At 41.9% G+C, this 12,765-nt stretch overlaps 1 protein-coding gene across 13 annotated transcripts in view; it reads right to left on the reverse strand.

Annotated features, from left to right (window-relative positions):
* The window catches only part of ryr2b (ryanodine receptor 2b (cardiac)), a 105,019-nt gene that overhangs the window by 30,959 nt on the left and 61,295 nt on the right, over positions 1-12,765 (reverse strand). For 11 of the 13 annotated variants that reach the window (XM_054798385.1, XM_054798387.1, XM_054798386.1 and 8 more), the window contains 15 exons: positions 12,251-12,339; positions 12,023-12,151; positions 11,822-11,926; positions 9,817-9,898; positions 8,532-9,742; positions 6,406-6,473; positions 6,079-6,214; positions 5,910-5,996; positions 5,545-5,736; positions 5,348-5,478; positions 4,964-5,006; positions 1,716-1,852; positions 1,377-1,437; positions 903-1,049; positions 580-714 (listed from right to left, as the gene is read on the reverse strand). In XM_054798385.1, coding sequence (XP_054654360.1) covers positions 580-714; positions 903-1,049; positions 1,377-1,437; positions 1,716-1,852; positions 4,964-5,006; positions 5,348-5,478; positions 5,545-5,736; positions 5,910-5,996; positions 6,079-6,214; positions 6,406-6,473; positions 8,532-9,742; positions 9,817-9,898; positions 11,822-11,926; positions 12,023-12,151; positions 12,251-12,339 — 2,753 coding nt within the window. Of the gene's footprint in view, positions 1-579; positions 715-902; positions 1,050-1,376; positions 1,438-1,715; positions 1,853-4,963; positions 5,007-5,347; positions 5,479-5,544; positions 5,737-5,909; positions 5,997-6,078; positions 6,215-6,405; positions 6,474-8,531; positions 9,743-9,816; positions 9,899-11,183; positions 11,297-11,821; positions 11,927-12,022; positions 12,152-12,250; positions 12,340-12,765 lie in introns of those variants that run through there. The other 2 variants (XM_054798394.1, XM_054798396.1) reach the window with 2 other exon arrangements.

Consider the following 12,765-nt stretch of genomic DNA (forward strand, 5'->3'; position numbering starts at 1 on the left):
AAAACCCTCCAGGCTCGTACTGGTGGACGGTGGGTCTGCATTCATTTTGTGCTTTTAACACATAATAAATAAGATAAATTAGATCGCTATAATGTACGACCCCTGGTCTGTGGGTCAAATGAAAGCTTGGGGACCGCTTCCCTAGGGGAGCTTTGTGGCAGGCGAACAGATGTGTGGAGAACAGGAAGTGATGTCAGAGGTTCAGAATTGAGTTTTAGCTTGGTGAGGGTTATGGCCCCAACAGTAGCCTGTGTTATTATTATGATTATTATGTAATCATTATTGTGCCTGTTGGGAGATTTAAACCTGCAATAAATGCCTGTTCTCGCGGTCACATCTGGTGCTTGTCTCACGGAACAATTGCTGACATCTAGTGGCCAATGTAGAATACTACACACACAATTAGAATGCTTCTTCTGCCTTGTATTTGTATTTTAGTTCATTTAGCCATTTTTATGCTTGAAAATGCTTAATTCAGGCCAAGAATATAATTTGCTTAAATATGCATTATTTTGTAGTAATAATAGACTTTATTCCACCATGAAGTGTAAGTGTTTGTGTTGCGTTCATTTAACTCACAGAGAGCATGTCATTGCACTTCATGTCTCGTGCGTCCTTGTCGTCGCTCTTGTCGTAAAACTTGCGGAAGAAGTTGAAGGCCACCACGGTGTACAGATAGACCACGACTGCCAGAAGGCCCAGAGTCAGGACCAACTATTAGACACAAAACAGGAGCATTTGCTTTTAGTACATTTAATGGGATTATCCTTGAAACAATACCAAATCCTGGTTTATATGTCAAGACATTGTTGACAGGAATCCCTTGGCGGGATGATTACAAAGGAGAGGAGACAGACGGGCATCACTGAATGACAAACACACACACACACACACACACACACCTGTTTGCCATTGTGTGTCACAGAGGAGAGGATGGTGCGAAGAGTCTTGAAGCCCATGGCAATGTCCAAGAGGTGGGCAGCGAAGAAGAAGTTGTTGTAGTGGCCCAGAACTGACATGACCATGTAACAGGCCAAATAGAGGAAAGACTGCAGCCACACACACACACACACACACACACACACACACACACACACACACACAAAGAGATTAGCAGACAGCACGGAGACAAATATGTATTCAAGATAAGACGAAATCGCAGGATATTACGGCCATCAATTGGAGCGGCACGTAGATCTGCATCAAACGATGTCAGCCACATTAAAACAAACGAGGAATCGGTGGTAAAGCATTAGATATGATTTATGTCCGCTCCTGACATCTGTTAACGTGCACTGCAGGAAGTGACTGTTGTATCAGGATGAGGTTGCACGCCGGTGAACAAACATTGTGAGTACTTTGCCAGCTGGACTTACATTGTCGGTGAGAACGACTCCAAGTTTCCAGACTTGGTACTTGACATCGACGGAGCTGAATCTGAAATAAAAATGAAGATACATTACTATCTATTTCCAAGAGTCCAGATTTCTGGCTGTACACCAGGATGTCCTGTTCTTCCTTAAGTAAAACACAATGTGCTGCCTCAGTGGGTAATACTGCCTATTGTACCAGTGAATCAGCAACTGTTCCAACGAGCTCTACTGTTAGAGGATGACGTGCTAATGCGCGCTTCTCAGTCACCTCCACTGAATAGTAACTCTTACAGAGCTGGTTATGACACCTGCTACTTTTACGCAGCGACAAGGAGGACTCACAGAGCGATCCAAGCGGTGTCTTTTCTGAGCCTGTTTCTCTCCACTCCCTCGGAGCTGAAGCCCAATGACGCCTGGTCCAGGCCAAGAAGCTCACTGATCTTCTCACGGCCGTAAAACTCCCCATACTTATCCATAACCTACAGGAGGGGGAAGGGTATATTAATGGGACACATTAGCGTTAGATCTCACCAAGCCAAAGTAATTGGACTGACATTTAAAGGCCCCCTATTGTGCAAAAGTGACTTTTTAATGCCGTAAGAGTAATGTGTGTCCCTAGAGTCTGTCTATAAACACCAAATGTGAGAAATATCAATCATTTCCTTCATTTTTTTGCTTCACCTTTGAGGGAGGGCGCACTCAAATACTCACTTTCGAAGTTGCGGGTTACCCTGACGTGCCCCTAGCTATACAACTCCGCCTTGTTTACAAGTTCAACACAAAGTGCATCTGTCATAGTTGATATTTTTGATGGTGAGGAGCTTTGTATTTTAATATAAGTTCTTTCTTGAATTCAATAGTGTTTCTCATCTTATTCATCAACGTGCCAGAACTCACAACTCTCTTTGGCCCCATGGTGGGTTATTTTGCAGTCGTACTCGATAATAAAAGGCACAGATGCTGAGTCACCAACACGGGCAAGAGTTAGACGCTGGGGAGATACAGTGTAAAGCTAAATTGTACAACCCGGACAGAGCGTGTGATTAAAGTTTATGAAGAGTTAATAGGTCTGCTTAATTCCACACCACCCACAGAACACTACCTCTTTTAGAAGAGTCTAACCACGACGACGACTTGTCCTTTTTTTTAATAACTCCTCCTCCACCACTACCACCAACGACGTATGCTCGACCACTCCTCTTCAAAGGTAAATAACATTTATCATTACATATTATTATATCACTTTTATTATTGTTTTTTTCATGAATTATCCTGGTTTAATATTACTACTGCATCCAAACTCATATTTACATACATACGCATATACTGTATATGTATACATATGTAGTACCTATATCATTGGTAATATTACCTTTTCCCCTACTTAAGAACAATTCGACATAAAACGGTCATCTGGAACCAATTGTGTTCGTAAGTTGGGGACCTAGTGTATTTTGTTAAGCTCAATGTGTAGCCATACAAAAACAAGGGCAACATTTTGGTCAATATTTTAAATGAAAACCTTTGTATAAAAAAAAGGCTTCACTACACATCTTAAAATAAAGTTGTCTCTTTATGCCGCACTCTCCTCCAGCAGATAACTGCAGCTGTGTGTTGGACGAACGGCACGTTAAGTCTCCAACTCAAAGTCCTTCCTCCCCCACTCAAGCTTGACAAACTATGCGGTGGCGTAGCAAGCGAATAGAGCAGACAAGAGCGTGAAGTGCACTCACAGACATTGGGTAATTACATTGTGTTATTTTTTTTCCCCAAGCAACAACCCGCAACCAACTGAAAATCACTCTGTGACCCACGATTGGGTCTCGACCCACCAGTTGAGAACCACTGCTTTATACATACAAATAAAGTTCCAATAAACTACTGTGGGATTTCTAAACTGATGAAAAACACTTTAAAATGGGGCTGCTAAGTACCATACAATAGGAATGTCTGTGTACTTTGTTGCGGCGGCGTGGTCAGTTGATTTATATATAAACTTAAGACAAGATCCAATGTATGCAGCTCAATGGATGATAAGCAATCTCCACGACCACCACGCTGGACAAAGAAGTGCATTACCAGAAGCACTTAAGGGCATCGCATCATCTGCTCTGCTGAAGGCTCTTAAATGATGCAGTGCAGTGGGGTGAACTCAGTGAGTTAGTGCTTGACATGTGCGAGGCAGACTGGAGTTAAAACTTGGGCCTTGTCCTTAAAAATGCCAAGCTGACAAGTTATCGTCCAGGTTTATCTAGATGTTACCGTCTACCATAACCCTCATCCCAATATTCACTTGTGTGACAAGGAAAATATACTTGTCTTGAAATACAAGGAGCATGTTGTCCTGGCAGGAGTCGCAGTTCATCACAAGCCTTTAGGCCGCGTGCCTTTTCTTTGAACTTGCCGTGACCGGGAAATGCTGACATTGCGGAATAGTGAAGTCCGCTGGGAGCAATTCAAGGTGCTACCTTTAAGTCTATGAGGATGTGTATCGAGTGTTACTGTATAAATACAGTGACTCGTGATGATTATGCATCAGGTTTGGAGTGAGATGAGAGAGGCAGAGGTGCTCCTTAGTCAAAGTCAGTGACAGATGAGCATGTGTAATCAGTAGACGCTGCCATGATGCTTCTCACTGGGAGAAGTGGAGACCTGCTGTTTACAAGGACTCATCATATCATTAAGATTCAGTGATGAAAGTGTCGGTTAAACAAGGTATTCTCTCAAAGGGACTCAGCTGTAAACTTCGAAGCAAGCATTTTTTATGACATCTTGTTAAGGGACAATACTACAGCAATGAAACTGGGATATACTTCAGTGTAGTCAGCAGCATACAGTCATCCCTCACCACATCGCGCTTCAAATTTCGCGACTTCTCTCTTTCATGGTCTTCTAAAAACATATTAATTAATAAATCATACTGGTTCACGGTTGAATACTATAGAGCCCCCGAGGGGACATGGAGAAAAAAAATTATGGGTAAAGGAAAAAAAAAAAAAAAAAAAAAAGATGGATTTTTGTGAGCTATCGCAATACTTTTATTTATAGTTCTAAATGTAGTCTTTTGTCGCTACTTCGGGGTTATGCTTTTTTCCTACAGTTTCTGTTCCGTCATATGCAAATAGTATGCAAATTAGCTGATGACATCATCTGGCGACTTCTACGACAGCCAACAGCTACTTTTCTTACTGAGGAGTGAGCAACAGAGGTCAATTCCTGTCCACACGTTCGGAAGACATTTATTGAAATGCACACGAGCGCGAGTCCTATTTATGTCTTAAATGTCTTATTTTCTCTGATTATGTCTACTATATTGGGTAATATCAATGTAAAGGTGACTACAGGGGTGTTGTTTCCTGTCTGGAGAGCTCTAATAATGGTAAAAGAAAGTCATAAACAGGTTTTCTATGCTCTAACTTAAAAAATAGTCCACTTATTGACTTCGCAAAAATTTGCTTATCACGGTGAGGTCTGGAACCAATTAACCACCATAAATGAGGTATTACTGTGTATTAATGTGTGCATTAAATGCCTAGCTGCAAACTATAAAAGAACATAAAGTATTTATCTTGAGCCTCTGAGGATTTTACCTTTCTCTTCACAAATTTATCCCAGTAATTACTTGGAAATGATCTGAAAAGACAAATACAGATATTAACATATGAAAATATAAACTGTAGGTGAGCTTGCACAATCTAATGAGGCCAACAAGAGGGGTCTGTAATATTTTGGTTATTTAATTACAAGGGTCAATGTTGTAAACACATCTCAGTATGATACACTACAACCATAGGAATAAACGCACTATTATTGTAAAGCTCTTGCAATGGGTCTCATTAGATTTTGTAAGCACGCATTGTTAAAAAAAAAATAAAAAATAAAAAAAAGGCAGGCAATACATTGTGTATAAATATTTAAAAGTCATTAAATATGTGCTATAAAGGCATAGAAAATGTCCTAAAATGGGAACATACGCAGTGTTAATGACCAGTCGATCCCATTGGCCTTTAATGTCCTCCTCGGGCGCCTGCTGCGTCACATACAAGCCATCAAACTCAAGCCTCCGGGCCACTTCCTTCTCCCGTTTGAAGACCACCAGCGGCACCTGCCACACGCAGACAATTTGAATAAACGCATCGTGTCTTATGTTTGTGAAATACAGCTTCCAGACCTTGAGGCAGTAGTAGCCTATAATGCAACAGAAGGAGATGAGCGTGTGCAGCACAGCCAGGAGGCGAAGAGACAGCTCCATGTATCCATTGCTTTCTTCCAGAACAAAATAAACCCGGCCCTCGTCGTGTTCAGCCGCCAAGTCGAGTGATTCCTCGACTTGTTTTTCCGGTGCTGCTGGCAAAGATACCACCTGGGAAGAGGGTGCGAGACACAGATAGAAGGTGGCAGTGTGCACCACAATATTGGACCCTAAAAATGGGAGGACAGCATCAAATGTGGTTCTGTAATAAACAAGATGAGCCAATTCATCTCGGCTCAAGCCCGCATTTTAATCTCATTTGGTGAACCGCGCGCACTCCCGACCTTGTAGAAGAGCAGGATGAAGTTGATTGCGAATGTGACAAAGAGGGCCAGCAAGCGTGTGTTGTAAAAAGTTCTGGCAAAGTAGTTCTGGAAGAAAATGAAAGCACATTAAGGAGTTTGCTCCCTATATAATAATAACAACGTCTGGGACATAAGAATTGTATCTCACCAGCAGGCTCTTGTGATGCGTGCTTATCGTCTCGCCAAGGGCCGAATGGTGGCTTCCTGTTTCCTCTGATTTATTACAGTATCTCTTGGACCTCCATTCGGGCTCTGTCGCCATTGTGTCCTCACATGCCGTCCATCTGTGAGAAAAAAAAAGGGAACGTAAACAGAAAGGAGGTGAGTTTAACAAGGGAAGATTTGATAAAACTGACATTATGATGTCTTTTCATCACTCTTGTTGGGTGAGCATCAACACCTTAGTGCCTAAGTGACATGCAATGGAGAACATTCCATTTTTATTCACAGAAAAGAGTAAAAAGAAATGACTCACTTTTCTGATTCAGGCATCTTGTGGTCAGTTTTTTCCTCCTCAGACATGCAGGCCTTAGTTTGGTCAAACTGGCAGAAATCAAACAGCCATATGAATCAATAGCGTGATGGGAGTTTTGTGAGCAGATAACAATTCTGTTTCTTACTAATAGTCAGTGTACAGCTTGTATAGCAGTTTAGATTACCTATAGTGTTCCCTCGCTACATCACGGTTCACCTTTCGCAGACTCGCTGTTTGCATGTTCTTTTACAGCTATAAACGCGCATTGTGTTCTGTGTCCGTGTGTGTATTAGAGCGATCTGTGGGTGCTCTGTTGTATGTGTCTGTTATTGTATTTACTACTGCTATCAGTAAAGGGTGTTGTATACTCAGGTGAGAGTTGAAGACGTGTGCAGCTGGAGTAAAGATGCTGTCCCTCCCCCGTGTCTCAGTATGTGTTTATGTGCCTGTACGCATATTAGAAACCCACAGTAGAGCTACAATAACTGGCTAAATATAGAGCCACAGCAGTCCTGGGTGGCTAAGGGAGAACCCACGCATTGTGTTCTGCGTCCTTACTGGCTAAGGAAGAACCCACCCACTGTGTTCTGCGTTCTAATTGGCTGTAGATCATTGTCACTCAATCTTCTTGGTGCAGCACTGCCGTGTTTCCTGTTGTATGATCGCGAGCAAACAGCCTACAGTGACTCTGAACTCTGTATGTTTGCACGTTTTCTACCCAACAATGTCGAGGAAACATTCTGCACCCAAAAGGCAGAGAAATCCAACCATTGCACGAAAAGTTGTACTTCTGGACATGCTGAAGGGAAGGCGGAAGTTGCGGCTGTAGGACGCCTTTACGGAATACTGTAAAATGATTCTTCTGCTCAAGGAGTACGACATACGACGACAGGAGCAACATGTTTTAACAAGGATACAAAAACACTTCAGCGGAGCGGCGCCAGGACGAATAGGCAGAGGAGTGAAATACACGCGAGTCACTTAATAATTTCTCCTGTCTACCCTAGTAGATGGATCATTAACATTCAAACTAAATTTGAACTTTGAGAGTGTTTCAACAGGAGAGAAATGTGACAAAAGGTTAATGTCTGCCTGTGAAAAGTGTATAAAGTGTATGGTGAGGGGTTTTACAGCCTTAAAACATATATAATAAATGTAAAAAAAATGAAGTTGGCTACTTCGCAAATTCACTTATTGCAGGCTATTTTGGGAACCTATCAGCCGCGATAAATGAGGGAACACTGTACTTTGTTTTATGCAATATTGTGCAAAAACAAACAAAATTTTCGCAAAATATTGAATCATACAAAAACTGGGGTGTACAGAAACCCAGGTTTGACTGTACTGTAATAAAAATGCTTGTTCTTGTCTGTTGATATTAACAGAAAAGCAATATGAAACAATAGTGTATGAGAACAAACAACCTAAATAAATCAATATTTTGGAGTGATACAGTTCACAGGAACACTTACTTGAGCTGCAACAATTAATCGATTGATTGTTAATCAATTACCCAATTAATCAACAACTATTTTGGTAATTGATTAATCATTTTTTTATTTAAATATGTAAACATCCTCTGATTTCAGCCTCTCAAATGTGAATATTTTTTAATTTCCTTTGTCATCCATGAAAGCAGACCTATTATCTTTGTGTTTTAGCCAAAACAAGGTATTCACACATATCAGCTTTGACTTTGGAAAACAGTGATGGGCATTTTCGCCTCTTTTCTGATATGTTGTGGACCCAACCACTAATTTTAGGTGTTTGCTTCAGATTAATTTGCTCCATCTATGGCCTAACCGATCACTCCATTCATTGAAACAACAAGCTTCAGATTAATCGTCTGAGAAAATGATCATGATTGCATTTGTGTACATTTATTGTTTTACTGAAGCCATTTGACAAACATTTCTATTTTTTATTATTTTACATTATTTGTACAGAATATTCAAGCGGCAACCTGGTGTTTGTGCACTTATTTGCTCTCTCAGTTCCAATCTCCTATTCATGAATAAAGAGACGGAAATTAATGTTTTTTTTCCTCTCCATCCGATTCATCGATTAATCGAAAAAATAATCCACCGATTATTAAAATAATCATTAGTTGCAGCCCTAACACTTACCGTCCCCTTAGAGAACGTTGTGTCAGCGGCGACAAACAGGTCAGTGTGACTGCTGGTGATGTCTTGCGTTGCGAGCCTGTATTGACCTCCATCTTTCCTCACTTTGAGGCCAAATATGTCTGACAGTACATCCGTCTCCCTGGCGGAGGTCACAGCTGCCGCCTGCCCACTGTGTCTCCGCAGGGTGAAAGAGGCAGAGTGCCTCCTCAGTTGCGTCATGACGCTTGTTGCCTCTGTGACCTCATCAAGTGTCGGTTCAAGAATGCCACCGAGCAGGTCAGCTATGGTCATGCTTTTGGCTCCCTCGATGAGCCCGCCATTAACAAAGGTGATGTACAGCACATGAAGGATGTTGCTAACTACAACACAAATGCACCGGAGAGCAGGCGTTAAAATGAATCTGAGTAGGGAAGCAGATGATAACAGCACATCTTTCAGGGTCATTTTCATGAAGGCCCTCAGCTTTTTGACAAAAAGCAGAGATGTCGGCAAAAAACACCACCCATACACTTCTTCCTCTTCTCCAATATGCCGCTCTCCGCTGTCAGAGCCAGAGATCTGTGCTGCAAGCTGCATCTCAAAGATAGTGTCCTCACAGAAGTTGACAAACATCTCCATTTTCTCCTTTTCCCCGCCTTTGTTGACCACATCAAAAATGAACTGCCTCTTGGACTCCTTCACCTGCGGCTTCTCCCACTGCGTGCGGCTGGATTCACTGATCTCAAAGTAGACACGCTCCATGCGCTTCCCGCTGCCAAGAATTTCAATGCAGCCTAAATGGGGCTGGAAGTAAGTCAAGACGCACTCGGCAAGCTCCAAGAACGCCCTCAGCCTTAAATCGTTGGGCATGTGTTCGGCCAAATTGGTGAGCAGAACGGCGACGCTGAAGCCGATGTCTTTGGCCGGCTCATGGAAGCGATCCACAAAAACCTCGTAATCCAGGATTTCCCTATCATCGGTCTCAATGCAGGACAGGAGGAAATGAGTCTCAGCTTGTGAGAGTCGCTTGGAGAGCTCCATGGCTTTCTGGAAGTCCTTCCTGGCGATGCACCCCTTGCGATCGGGGTCGTACTCTCGAAAGATGTCAGAGGACGTCAGGTCTTTTAGCTTGAGGAATGTGTCAAAAAACTTCAGGATCATTTCCACATTGCTTGAAGATTCCACCAGCATGTCCACCATCTGTTTCCCGATGGTTCCATTGACGACGTTGCCTGAGGGAATGTAAAAGTTACTTTTAACATTCACTCATTCATGATTGTGAATGCTGTCTTCGCTGAAAGCATACCTTCTAGCATGGAAAGCAAGAACACAACCATGTCCTTTTGTAAATCCATGAGCTCTTTTAGGAGCACAATTTGCTTTGAATCCTGCAAGGATAAAGAATTGTAGCTGTTGTGCAGAAAATAACGCAAGACATAACATTTGGAAGGAACCACATTATACAATTTTATATTTCAAAGAAATTCTGTTAAATAAGTCTCAGATGTATTGGAAGTGTGTTTTGCAAAAGCCTGGACGCTGGAATTTAGACGGTTTCCAAGTGCTTTTAGTAGGGGTGTCACCAGACACTCCGGACACTGCAAGAACATTACTTTTAAGAAAAATAATGAGCCTTTGACTGTGGGCCTCTCGCCCATAGTCAGCTGGGATAGGCTCCAGCATATCGCCGCGACTCTAGTGAGGATAAGCAGCATAGAAAATGAATGAATTCATGAATGTTAAGAAAAGAAAAACAAAATAAAATAAAAAATATGACTATATATTATTGCAATCTACTAATTTAATTTCTACTACATTACACTCTTCTGCAGTGGATGGCTCTAGGCACACACACAATGGTGTGAAAAAGTGTTTACCCCTTCCTGATTTCTTTTTTATTAGCATGTTTGTCACACTTAAATGTTTCAGATCATCAAGCAAATGTAAATATTAGTCAATGACAACACAACTGAACATAAAATGCAGTTTTTAAATGAAACTTTTTATTATTAAGGGAGAAGAAAAATCCAAACCGACGTGGCCCTGTGTGAGAAAGCGACTGCCCCCACTGTTAAAACATAACAACTGAGATTAATTGAGGTCTATCAGTGTGGAAAAGGTTTCTAAAGCTTTGGGACTCCAGCTAACCACAGTGAGAGTCATTATCCACAAATGGCGAAAACATGGAACAGTGGTGAACCTACCCAGGAGTGGCCGGCCAACCAAAATGACTCCAAGAGCTCAGCAACGACTCATCCAAGAGGTCACGAAAGACCCCACAATAACATCCAAAGAACTGCAGGCCTCACTTGCCTCAGTTAAGGTCGGTGTTCATGACACTGGGCAAAAACAGCCTGCATGGCAGAGTTCCAAGACCAAAACTTAGAAGACTTAATGTTGTTTTTGTTCAGCAGTGGGCTGAACAAAAACAACATTACTGTAAGTCTCATCTCAATTTTGCCAGAAAACATCTTGATGATCCCCAAGACCTTTGGGAAAAAAACTCTGTGGTCTGATGAGACAAAGGTTGAAGGTGTGTGTCCCATTACATCTGGCGTAAAAGTAACGCCGCATTTCAGAAAAACTGAAATATGGTGGTGGTAGTGTGATGGTCTGGGGCTGTTTTGCTGCTTCAGGACCTGGAAGACTTGCTGTGATAAATGGAAGCATGAATTCTGCTGAAGGAGAATGTCCGGCCATCAGTTGGTGACCCTAAGCTGCAATCAACTTGCGTTGTGCAGCAGGACAATGATCCAAAACACACCAGCAAGTCCACCTCTGAATGGCTGAAGAAAAACAAAATGAAGACTTTTGAGTGTCCTAGTCAAAGTCCTGTCCTGAATCCTATTGAGATGCTGTGGCATGACTTTAAAAAGGCGCTTATGGCTGGAAAACCCTCCAATGTGGCTGAATGACAAACCCTTGATTGCAGTTGTTGCTGCTAAGGGTGCCCCAACCACTTACTAGGTTTAGGGGGAACTCACTTTTTCACACATGGCTAAGTACCTTTTTCTCCCTTAATAATCAAAACTTTCATTTAAAAACTGCATTTTGTGTTCATTTGTGTTGTGTTGTCATTGACTAATATTTAAATTCGTTCCATGATCTGAAACATTTAAGTGTGACAAACATGCAAAAAAAAAAAAAAGAAATCAGGAAGGGGGCAAACACTTTTTCACACCCCTGTATTAGTGTTAGAAAGTCATTAAAAAGTCGTTTCACGTTTTCATAACAGGAGGCCTTTAAATTTTCAGAGCTGCACAAGGAAGATTGGTATCCTCCAAAAAAAACCTATCAGTGAATCAACATACCTGCGAGAGCTTCATCTGCATATGTGCAAAGACGTGAAGGAATCCTACCACGGCATCCCACAGGCGACTGTGAGCGAGGCTCTGCTGGTTTCCAGTACACGGGCCCTGCAAGTAAGCACAGCACAGCCACAGGGTGAGCTGCTGCATTATAAATGACTACACAGATGCTGTGAAACCTTGCAGTAATGGAAAGCCAACAACCTGAATGTACTCGGTGAGCGTGTTGAAGACCTGCTTGGTCACTTTGATAGCCTTGGAAAAGTTGCGTTGGCCCTGTGCATCGATCGCGTCCTTGCCCGAGTAGTACCAGTAGAAGTCACTGATGGACTCCTAAAGGAGCAAACGGAGAAAAGGAGATTCAAGTGTTTTCTCTTAACACAACTGGAGCAGCTTTGCGGTATGTTTGAGGTGGAGAAAACACAGGCTTACCTGGATTCTTAGCAGATAATCAACAGTGGAAATGATCATGTTGACAGTTGTGTTGTTGCCCGTCTGTGTTCGCAAGTAATTCTGGAAATCTAATACATTCAAATTAATAGGACAGATGATATTATGAGAAAAAAGGAACCATTTTTTCTTCGCAGTAGGTGTGTCCAAACCTTTTCTTCCAAGGGCCACGTACAGAAATATTCCAGATTTGACATTTTGACCTTTTGATTATTAAAAACATCTAATGTTAGCTATGATGAGCAATTAGTATATTGTCAGAAAAAACAGCCTACATCTTAGTTTTGTGTTATAAGTGACATAGAGCGATATCTATGTAACATTTAACTTAAAAAAAATAATAATTAAAATAGTACAAAAATTCAATATTAATTCATTAATTTTCTATGCTGCTTATCCTCACTGGTGTCACGGGGGTATGCTGACGCCTATCCAAACTGACTTCGGTCGAGGGGCAGGGCACACCCTGGATTGGTCGCCAGCCAATGGCAGGGCAC

This window comes from Dunckerocampus dactyliophorus, chromosome 14 (assembly GCF_027744805.1).
Source record: "Dunckerocampus dactyliophorus isolate RoL2022-P2 chromosome 14, RoL_Ddac_1.1, whole genome shotgun sequence".
In the NCBI taxonomy this organism is placed as follows: Eukaryota; Metazoa; Chordata; class Actinopteri; order Syngnathiformes; family Syngnathidae; genus Dunckerocampus; species Dunckerocampus dactyliophorus.